At 35.8% G+C, this 12341-nt stretch overlaps 1 protein-coding gene across 1 annotated transcript in view; it reads left to right on the top strand.

The window, feature by feature from the left end:
* LOC147840021 (uncharacterized) overlaps nt 1-12341 on the top strand; it is a 364757-nt gene that overhangs the window by 249913 nt on the left and 102503 nt on the right. The window contains exon 3 of the mRNA XM_087291272.1: nt 5229-5354. Within this exon, the coding sequence (XP_087147398.1) occupies nt 5229-5354 (126 nt within the window). The remainder of the gene's footprint in view (nt 1-5228; nt 5355-12341) is intronic.

Genomic DNA, 12341 nt, shown 5'->3' with positions numbered 1-12341 from the left:
ATAGTCCCTTTGGCTGACAAAATGTTAAGATGAATGTGTCTGCTCTTGTTTTTGTGAACCCGCTGCATTAAAGGTTCAAATTATGTTGGGATCATAAGGACGGGAGGTAATGAAAAGATAAATCATTTGAAGTAAGTGGGAGGGATATTAAATTTTTCATGTGGGGTACATTCAAAAACACAGCCCCCGTGCTCATAGCTCACACACAGACCAGACATGTTCTGCTGAATAATCACAATCTCTAATGAAACAATACAGAAAATGCAATGCAAGGATGCAGAGCGCTCCGAATGAACTGGTTAAAATGATTCTCACGTACGGTTCTTTCTTAAAGCTCTCACAATCAGGATGAGCTTTCTCACATCAGTGGAATTAATTGCTTATATGATTAATCTATAAGCCATTACATATATTAGTCAAAACATCCTTAGAACATGCTGTGAGCGCTGCAGTCTAAGGCTTTATTTATCATCTACACAAGTTTGATTGGTTTTTAATGCTGTCATTTTTGTCAGTGATACAGTTTTAAATGCATTTTTAAACAAAATTGTTTTAATAACACATTTCTAAAAACTCATTTGTTTGTTATTGTACATGATGACAATACCGAATATTTTACTAAATATTTTGCAAGATTCTAGTATTCACCTTATGGTGTAATTTAAAGGCGTATAACCAGGTTAATTAGGCCAAAGTAAAGAAAATTTTCTCCAGACGAAAAAAATAAATAAATATATATTATTTTAGATTATTAAATATAAGTGCATGGTATTATTAGATATGTAACACTTATTTTCACTTTTGCTCATATTGTTTGCAAGTTTAAGGTAGAGTTTAGTGCAGGGATGGGCAAACTTGATCCTCGAGGGCCGGTGTCCCTGCAGAGTTTTGTTCCAACACAAGTCAAACACACCTGAACAAACTAATCAGTGTCTTCAAGATCACTTGAACTCTTTAATTAGGTCTGTTTGAATAGGGTTGGAGCTAAACTATGCAGGACACTGGCCCTCCAGGATCAAGTTTGCCAACACCTGGTTTAGTGTATGGTGGCATCTCATGTTGTACCACATTTTGAACAACAATTAGCATAATAAAACATTGCCATATTGAGGCTGTCACTATCTTGTGTCTTCAATGTGCTGTGTGCCATGTGTTTGTTGTGGGAATGTCATGTGTTTGTTGTGGGAATACATTGCCATAGCAAACTAACATATGTAAACTTGGTATTGCCTGCTGGGTATTTTAGGTTGAGGTGCTGTTTGTTTTATATTAGATTTAATGTTACACTGAAGTCCAAAAGTGAAGAATTTCTGTTATGTATTACTTGATTGTTTAAGCTACCTCATAGTGTTTATTAATAGAGTTGTTGAATGTTAAAATAAGGTGAATTAAATAAAAATAAGGAACATCCTGGAACTGTTTCTTCACTCTTCTTTATTATTATTATTTTTTTTATGTATTATAAAAGTATCTGATCGGGTTTCAGTATCAGTAGATACTCAAAATCCAATGACTCTGACTTAGACTCAAGAGCATGTCCTGACCGGGACATGTCTAGTTTGCTGTCTCATGTGTTGTGTTCCATGTGCTTTTGTTATTGGCATGTGATTCCGTTGTTTAGTTTTCCCGCCATTCATCAGTTCCACCTGTGTCTCTCCCCTGTTTGTTATCAGTTCAATCATATCTTGTGTATTTATGCCCCTGAGTGTGTAGAGTTCATTGTCAGGTATTATTTTCTAACAGTTCGGTGTCATGCCGGTGTTCGATGTTCCAGTTCCTGTTACGAGCGTTATGTTGTAAATAAATACATGTTTTTGCTAATTCCTGAGATCTGTGCTTTTTTGAGTGAGCGAACTGTGACAGAGACTCATTTTTTTACAAGTGGTGCTCGCTGCAGAGCCTTTTGGGCAGAGCTCCAGCGAGGGGGAGCATGAGCTCTCGCTCATCCTCCTATAAGCTGTTTTAATGCGTACACCAACCCCACCCCTAAACCTACCCCCAGTGACATCACTCGTAGAAGAAGTGCAAGAAAGGATGAGCGAGAGCTCATGCTCCCCCTTGCTGGAGCTCAGCTCTGCTCAAATGGCTCTGCAGCAAGCACCGTCTCTCTTAAGGTAAAACTAAACGCACAAGTGTTTTTTTTTTTTTTTTTTTTTTTAAGTTCAGCAACTAAATTGTTTGTTAGGGTTTTTAATGCTTCCTATGTTTGTTTGTTTAACATCATCATTTTACACACGTAGATAACTCTGTGAATTTGACAGTGGTGTGAGTGTATACTTTTATGTGATAGTATACTTTGTGCAATTTTGTTCTTGTTCTCTTGCCACAAAAAAAAATTGACTAGACACTGTATCTTCACAGTAGAAAAAAAGGTGGGCGTATACTTTGTTTTAACTTGTTTTAATGTAACTATTAATTTAACCACTAAGTGATGCTAAATAGTTACATGTACATGCTTTAAGGGTTAGTGGTAGAATGCATGAAACTACGCATAGTTAATTGTAAATGTTGTTGTATGTACATAGAACCTGTGGAACAAGCACACCTTACAAGAGTGTTACCAAGAGTATCATGGTAAATGCTATTAGTAACTGCATTTTTGTAAAGAATTATTATTGTTGTTATTCAAAAATGTTGTCAAGAAGAGTCAAAATTGTTAATGTGATGGATAATAATACAAAATATTGATACTTTGCTAATATATTTGATACTCAAGGTGACAACTAGCCCCCAAAATTTGTTTTAAATAAATTAATTTCAATTTAAATTCAAATTAATTGTTTACTTAAGTATTTTACACAAATAGCTATGTTTGCATCCAAAGAAAATTTTATTTATGTGTGAAACTGGAATATCGTTAAAAACATTAACTAATTAAGCCCCATCCATTTACCAGTTTCCACTCAACCAGTCAAAGTGAACAAAATCATCACTTCCTAATAAACTGATGCCAAATATCAAAAGGAAAAATGAAATTTGCTGCATTAGAAGCTACCGTGAGCCTGTTTCCTTATGTAATAAATTACTGGCAACTCAGAAAACAAAATGCAATGACCATGCAATGGATTTTGTTGGCTTGAGGCCTATCCTTGGGATGCAGCTGCTAAAAACAGTCGTGGGAGGTTATATAGCTGAACCACTTTTATTTTTTTGACTGACTTCAGGGGCCCGTTTCAGAAAGGAGGTTATGTAAAAACTTTTTTTTTTTTTTTTTTTTTTATAACCTGAAATGAGAGAAACTCTGGGTTTTCTGTTTCCGTTTTGTTAAACTCGAGAAAGCAGGGTAAGTCAAGCCTGTTTTTGAAAGAGAGGTAACTTTAACTCAGAGTCAGTTACTGTGGTACCTTATTCTGTGAACCTATCCTGGTCAGGAGCAGGTTTTATTTTCTAAAGTCAGAGTTTCTGTCGGTCTCCTCCCCTTTTTTAAAGATGAAGCGGTATTTCTTGATATAGCCTTATGTTTCCACCCACCTATTTTAATGAGCATTTTGGAGATGAGCCTAAAAACGATTGATGGAAACGTCATGATGCACATATTTAAAAAAAAAAATATGCATAAAAAACATACGCATAACTGAGTAGGATAAACTTTTATTCAATAGAAAAGATGTGCCTAAACTACGATGGAAACACTTTTACTGAACAAATTACAGGATGCATCAAAAAAAGGTTTGTTATAGCTCATATGATGATGAAAATGTGTGTGAATGGACAAACCAGCAGGCTGAGCACACTGTAACACATCTTAAATGTTGTTTTGGTCTTTCTAAAACGCCCTAATCATTTTAGTATTAATGTAATTATATTATTAATGACCTCCAGAGCATCTGGGGCATGTCAAGAGCGTCTGTTCTCTGCGTCTCATGGCTTCAAATGCCCCAACACAATTATTGTGTGTCAGCATTGTCTTCTAAGGTGCAAGTACATTTATTAAGTAAAGAAAAGATTGACGCAGCTTCTTCTACCGCAGTACATTTTGTTTTTACTGTTTATATTTGGAGCCCGTTTAATCAGGAAGTTGCGATTTTGTTCTCTTTGACTCGCTGGATGGAAATGCTGCTTTATTTACAAATCTTTTATGCGTTATTCCAGTTTTGCACATGAATTTAAATAATTTATTTGGATGGAAACATAGCTATTGCCTACATTTCAGTCACACATTGATTGATTGATTGATTGAAATTTACTGACCTTCAACAGGGACATTTACAGATGTTACTACTTCAATGTGTTCCTTTTGCTGCCATTCATACCGCAGCGACGGCGGTAATAGGTGCGCCAGCAGCTTTTGACCGCCAGGTGGCACTTTAACCACAGATATTCAGCTTTGCCTTTTCACAATACTAAACTGTAACTAGATTAATGGAATTATTATTCTTTCTAAAAACTATTGTTTAGTCCTGCTTACATTCTAAATGTCATATCAACCTCTATCACTTGATAAATAAAAGAGGCAGACACACAAGTGCACTTTTACATCTATAAAAACTGATCAACGTGTATAAAAGTGGGAACGTGTAAAAATGTTGACATTACTTATTTTATTATACTTAAATATTTAAATACTTTAAATGTAAAATTACGCATTAACTTGAGCAACTGTTTTCCCACACTGTCTCTATTTCACCAATGCAGTGGTGTTGCTTTTTAAAGTATACGCTCATATTTGCTATAACTTTGCATGAGGACAACAAGTTCAGCTGGAGAAAGAAATAGTGATCTCTTTTTTTAAGCTGTTGCCATAGTCACTCGTAATATCTGCGCTCCATTGATAATGTCTTTCTATAGTCGCAGTGTGCGCGCCTAACTCTGAGTTGGTCTACTCGAAGTTGATTGACTTAACTCCGATCAGCTATTTTGAAACTGAAAACTCTTTGTAAGTTTTTAATCTCTCGGTAAATCAACTCAGATTACAAGTTTAATCTCCTTACTGAAACAGGCCACAGGTAAGGCATTTTAGAATGACCAAAACAACATTTCAGATGTTGTGCAATGTGGTCGCTCTACTGGTTTGTCCAATAATGTCATCACATGATCTGTTAAGACAGAATCACATTACTTTTTCAATGCCCATTTTGCATGCATACATACATGCATACATACTTTTTATGTGATTTTTTTTTATTTATGTGCATCTTGCCATTTTTTAATGCAATATTTCAAATTCTGCATGAAAATAGTGATGGAAACAGCTATTAATCTACTATCACTGTTTTGTGTTTATCAAGGTCTCTGTTGGTGTTACCTGGATTGCGAATGACATCTGGTACATAGTTACGCATGAAATCATACGAGATTGTCTTGTGCTGCCTGCTGAGATGGAGTTTCCAGTGATGGAGAGACATCCAGAGGAGGTAAGAGCTCTGGACCCTTTCATTTGCTGAATGTAGTCACTCAGATGTTTGTGGAGAGTCCAGAGTGACAGGATGCAGTGAAATACGCGTGACCCTGCGGTGTGCTCGAGCGAGTTTGCTCAGTATTAGAGCGCCGGCGGACATGGACACAATATCACACGCGAAGAACATAAGGCGATACCCTTGAAGGGGAATATGGCCGCGGACGGTGTTCAAATGACCTCCCGCGCACCCGCCATGTCTCAAATTGATTACGTGATTGAAAAGCGCATTCATTCCTGATCACGGATGGAGACATGCAGCTGTAAAAAGCTCCTCCGAGGGTCTTCAAGAGGATTGTGTACAGATTGCAGGTTATTTGAGGAAGGCAGTGAAGGGGAACGGGAACGTCACGCTGGCTAGTTGTACAGAATGGATTGTGTAGGTGGATGAGGTGAAGTTTGATGGGGGTTTTGGAGGTGACGAAGATGCCCTGATACCAGTTTAGTGTGTTTGTGTCACGTAATGGGTGCCATTAAATTGATTCCACCAATGCCGGATTCACGAAAATCTTAAGAATTAAGTTAAGAAATTAAGTTTTTTTATAAATACAATTAAACTATAACAATTCCAGCTACATTTGAATTGTATGACTTCATTGTGTTGATTTTGTTGTTGTGGTTTGAAGAAAACCCTGGGTATTTAGTCTAAATAAGTTTTAGGTGTTTTGAGGGATATTTAGTAGTAGTAGTAGTAATAGTAGTAAACTTGTCCTTGACAATTTGAAATTTGTTATGGGCATCACCATTGCTGCAGACATTCCATAAAAACAAGCAATAAAAACAATACAAAATACAGCAGTTACTAAATTTATAATGCTAATTAAGGTAGACCCTTGTTAAATAAACCCACTGAAACAGGTACAAAGGATTTCTCATAACAGTTTAATCTACACTTTGGGACTCTATATCTTCTACCAGAGGGAAGCAGTTCCTAATGTGGAAGCAAAAAATGAGTTGGATCATTCACAATCCTTTCCACCTGATTGAGGACACAATTCTCATATAAAACTTGAGGATTAAAACATTCATCGTGCCCAACAATTTTCCATCCCGTCTTTAAGAGATGCATCAACTTTGATTTCATCTTTGATGAACAGATAGGTTGCCAAACCACACTGTGATACCATATCTAACGATCTATTTAGTGCCTATTTTAGTGTTTTTAGTATCCTTTGATTAGCTATTTCAGACATGACTGTAGGTCAAACTACACATCTAATTTGATTAACTTTCAGGCTACAATGTCTATCGGTGCTCTAGATCTGCCAGTTTCAGACTGTTGAATTATTATAATGTTTTTTTTTTTATTGTTATTTTTAATTGGCATAATTATGCATTCATAATAGTATAGACCATTATAGGGGTGGTCAAATATTTATATTATTTGATAATTAAATTATTAACATTCTAATTTAAAATACCAATCAGAGCTAACTATTTCCTAGGGCTGATATATGCTTCTGTGTCAAGCGCATGCGTATGCTCCGGCACAGCCTTTGCACGGTTGCATAGCCCTCACCATCGCTCACTTCTCAAAAAAATGTAACTAAACAGCACAACAACGTGTAGCACATACTCTGTCCTTGGTTAGCTTGGTAGCACTAACGAGTGTGGGCAGGACTGAGAACCAAGCAAACTCATTGGAGAAAGTGGTTACAAGTGTCGAGTCCCGTGAAGCAGCTCCAGGTGGAAAGTTTTGTTTTGTGTTTACCTCATAACTAACCCTAACCCTAACCCTAACCCATAATTAAAGTTATTGCACATAAGCTTGTCCCCGCCTTAAAATGAGCAAGTTTTAGCTGCTTGTAAATTAAGGTAGCGTTCAGAAAAAAACAAAACACCTGCGAAAAAACTTGACACAGAGGAACACAAAAGCTCACAGCCAGCTGATTATTCAGAGGTGTTATTGCAGAGCAACACAAACAGCACTCAGTAGTATAAATGCACAGCAACGTAGATTACGGCATGCGCCATGGGTCATGACGACCACTCCACACAGAAGTATAAATCAGCTTTTAATGTTAAAAGTCTAACCCCCATGCATCTTGTTGGAACAAGCGTTAATTAGTTAGGTCAATCACCCAAACCCCCCTTTAATTCGCTAACCCTGGATATGATGCCACATTGCGCTGCTTTTGCTTGTAATTTTCAGATGAACACACAAGAAGAAAAATTGATGCATGTCTTCATTGTTTTCCTAATGATAAGAGAAAGAAATATGAGAAGTTGCTTGATGACTTAAAGACTTTTTGCAAATCAATTCTTTTAGATGGTAAAACTGCACACCAGTGGAGATAAATAAGTATACTGTAAACTGTCACTTAATTTAAATACTGTACCATTAGTGTTTGTACACAAAGAACCTAAATGTTCTTGGATATCGAGTGAAATTCGCACTGAGAAATGACTAGATGTGAACATGACTGGAGGCCAACACTTGTCAGTCACTGAAGAAGAAAGTTGAAGCAATTCATGGAAAGACCAGGCCATTGGTCAGTTTCACTGAGGTCAGTAAGTGTGCATGATTGATGAAGCAATGCAGACAGATGCACTTACAAGCACTGACATGTTTATTGTCTAGCTTTTTTTTTTTTTAATTTTTAATGAAAAATTATTAAATGCATTTGTTTATATGGCAAAACATGTCTTTTTCAACAAGAAGGATCCGTTTTTGGTATAAGATTACAGAAAGATGGTTTGACTAGAAATGTACTGTTTTTCCCTATCATAGTGATAACTATTTAGTCATTCAGCAGAACAAGAGTTTAAACTGCTGTAGGTAAAAACCCATTCCTTAGATTTCACTTGATATTCGAAAGTATATATACTTTATGCTTCAGAATATCGAATACCCCTTGTGGAGGAATAGACAGTTATGAAGACCCACATCCCTTGGATTGAAAATTAAAACCAAAACCAAAATGTGGCATCATATCAATATTTTACTCTTTGAGTTGTGTTAAAATAGCTGCAGGCAGTGCCAGTGGCTCATGGAGTGCATCCATTTGATGTCACTGCTCACCTAAAATAATGGCACCTTCCATAGCCCAAATAAAAGTCGTTGATTTTTTTTTTCTTTTTTAACCAGGTAAATATTCCATTTTATTTATAACGCTTCAAATACAACCGCCACATATTCCAGAATATGTTTTACACAGCAGATCCCCTTCCAGCCACAACCCGGTACTGGTAAACATCCATACACTCACATTCACACATGCACTTACACACTAAGGCCAATTTTGTTTAACCAATTCACCTATAGCGCATGTCTTGTACTATGGAGGAAACCCACGCAGACATGGAAAGAACACACAAACTCCACAGAAAAAATGCCAACTGGCCCAGCCGGGAATCAAACCAGTGACCTTGCTGTGAGCCGACAATGCTAACCACTAGCCACCGTGCCGCTTCATTAAGTTCAGTTGTGTATATTTTAAAAAGAAGCTTGGCACCATAACCTATCACTTAACCCATTGGGGATGAGCAAATTGAACTAAATTGTATGAATGAGATCATACGAATTAGCCGCTAAGTCAAACAGTTACGAATTACCATGAGATAGCATTGGCAGGACAGTAAACAAGATACATTTCTAGCTTCAAAAATAAAAATTATAAGATGAATACAAGAAGACCCGCCGACCACATTTCACCAAATAGGACTTATTCCTGGATTGACATCTTTTTTGATCCAGGAACAACATTCCAATCAGCTAATTATAATTGTCTATGTTAAGTTTAGGCTGATGGTTAAGTTTATGCACTTCTGCATGATTGGAAAAACAGTTGGGGTTGGGTTTAGGGGTAGGGGATAGGTATTGATTTACATTTTCAACCAAAATTTATGTTCTGGTATAAACATGGATGCTAATCCAGGATTGCACCATAATTGGCAAAACCATGACATGCAAGAGACCCACATCGGATTTTTTGATATGTGTACAATTAACAATTCACTCCTGGAGCCTACTTGAAATTCCTAGCTGTAAATGATTTTACAACTTTTTCTGATTCCTTTCCTGTTAACAAACAATAGTATGTCTATATGGAACACCAACATCTAATAAGACAGGTTTGCTTGCTTTAAATATTTACAATATACATGTATATGTTTTAAGTTTTACAAATATGTAATGTATAATATACATAAAAAGAATTAAGTTAGAAATAATACCCTTTGGGGATCTAAGATAAGTTGACAGTTATGTCTTAACTTTAGGAAGATATTAAATGTTTATTTTTAAGTGTTTTTTTTTTTTTCTAATTTGAGTTCTAAAATTTGAAGGAAAATTTCAGTCAAGAAGACATTTCTTCTTAAGTATGACTATATAAGAATCCGACCCCAAATCTGTACTACAGCCAACCTGCTACCGAAGCATCTCTTGGGTCTGTATCTCAGAAAGCCTGAGCATGTCTGGCAAATGGCCCGCACTGGTCCTGTCTCACTTGATTAAAGAGTGTGATTGAAGCACACAGCCATTAGGCAAAAGAAGAGCGAAAACATGTGTTTGTCCTTCAGATACACAGCCTCCATCGATCGGCATCATTAAGCTTCCAATGAAATTGGGGTCTAAATGCCCTTATAAATGCGTCTGCTTATTCCGTTTGGCTCCAGCGATTAGGCAATAGCTCATTGGTACACAATTAACACTGTGTGTGGTAATTGTGCGCTCGTGTTGTCATATTTCTCTGCCACGTATTCATAATTACTTTTCTGTAACGGGTGCAAGGATGTGACTTTAAAGCAGTTGCAGCTGTCATCAGAGGAAGTATGGAAATTGAAGGTTAATCTAAGTAATATTGATCAAATTTGTGACAGCGCTAACAATATTTAAAATGACATTGCCATGTAAATTATAAAACCAATTTGAAAATGGTTAGGGAAAATGAAATAGAGGAACAACTACTATATGTGCATGCTGCTGTTATATGTTAATACTAATGCTTTTGTGAAGATGGGCTTGAGCGTTAATCGGTGTTGCAGCATGTTTAAATCCCAGATGTCAATTTTAACATGTATTTTAGCTTTATCACCTGATTCTGTTCCTCCCAAAAATTATTTCAGATTTCAGAGTTGAAATTCAGTTTAATTTAGTTCAGTGTGGTTTAAATTTCACTGCTAATATTTCTGAAAAAACGTTTTAGGAAATTTTTTTTTAATGATTTGACTAATTCAGAGTGAGTTCTAAAAGATCATCTCATACTAGTTACTAGCGGTTGAAACCAGATTTTGCATCAAATTTTTTTATTGAATTATCGCATAATATCATAATAATATTTTAATGTAATCATAATATAATATTTTAAATACATTTGCTGTATCAGAAAACAATGTAGACCGGGGGCAGACTATTAGTAAACAAATAGAGAGAAAAAATGTGTATATATATATATATATATATATATATATATATATATATATATATATATATATATATATATATATATATATATATGGTCCCACTTTATATTGTGGCCTTAACTAATAAATACTTACACAGGAATAAATAGTTTGTTACAATGTACTTATTGTGTAAACACATGTATTTACTGTGTACCTATGCTTGATTAAATACATGTAAGTAAATACATCTGTAACTAACTTTTGTAATTACGTTTGTTAATACGCTGTTGACCATCCCTTACACCTTAACCCACCCTTAAACCTATCCATACCACTAAACCTGTCCATAACCCAACCTCTATCCCAACTCAAAAGCACCACAAGTGTTCTTAAATACATTATAAACACAGTAAGTACATTGTATTTATTTTTTTATGTAAGTACATAGTAGTTAAGGACACTTAATATAAAGTGGGACCATATATATATATACATCACATCACATCACATTTGTCGTGCACATCAGCTGTGCACGACAAAACGAACCTCCGTAAACACTGCAATGATGTCACATTCACTACGGGCACTCAAGCGAACTAGCAGGTGCGTCGAGTCTAAACAAAATCTCTTTTGAGGCAAGTCACTTCACTCGGTGGCCATCTTTGAAACACCTCTTGGGCAGTATGCTCTGGCATTTTATTTGAAAGGGGAATCAAATTCTCCATAACTGTTCATCAATATAATGAAACAACAATTGTCCCTTTAGTTTCATTTCTAAACTCCAAATCAAAATATGCAGAAACTCTGGTCTGAGCCCCTTCCACTAAGTATTGTCAATCTACAGTATAGTGATCAATGATAGGCAGGCTTTATTTGCCATACCACGATTGATGATTGGTTCCTGTTGTAGTAGGCGGGGATTTATTCAGCATATTGACCATTACACTTTTCCCCATTCAAAAATATATGAGTGACATGTGTTTTTATTCTATAGTCTTTAGTTTAAACCAGACTTAATCAGTGAGTGGGGATCGCCTGTGTTTCAACGTGTGCGTGATCATTCTCTCATTCGTTATTCGTCTGCTGTCTTTTGCTTGAGGGAACTGTTATTTTTGTCAGTCATGGTGCATTTCAATTCTAGGATCACATTTGCACACATGTTGACAAATGGTCATAAACTAACATTCTAATCTTTAGCAATGAGCCAGCTCTAGCATTTTAAAAATAAATTTCAACCAGACAAAGTGGCTTGTGGGAGTGGCTATCTAACCCGCCACAGCTGAAATCTACCCCTATTTGGCAGGTTGGCACGTGTTAATGTCAAATCCTGGATATATATGACATTATGTATTATACCTTTTATTTTTTATTTTTTGTATTTCCCAAATGATGTTTAACAGAGCTAGGAAATTTCACAGTATGTCTGGTAACATTTTTTCTTCTGGAGAAGGTCTTATTTGTTTTATTTCGGCTAGAATAAAAGCAGTATTTATTTATTTTTTTATCAATTTTAAGGCCATTATTAGCCCTTTTAAGCTATTTTTTTTTTTTTTTGATAGTCTACAGAACAAACCATCGTTTTACAATAACTTGCTTACTT

Source organism: Danio rerio, chromosome 17 (assembly GCF_052040795.2).
Source record: "Danio rerio strain M-AB ecotype USA chromosome 17, GRCz13ab, whole genome shotgun sequence".
Taxonomy (NCBI): Eukaryota; Metazoa; Chordata; class Actinopteri; order Cypriniformes; family Danionidae; genus Danio; species Danio rerio.
The sequence above is the reverse complement of the archived record's forward strand: the minus strand, read 5'-3'. Positions and strand labels throughout refer to the sequence as shown.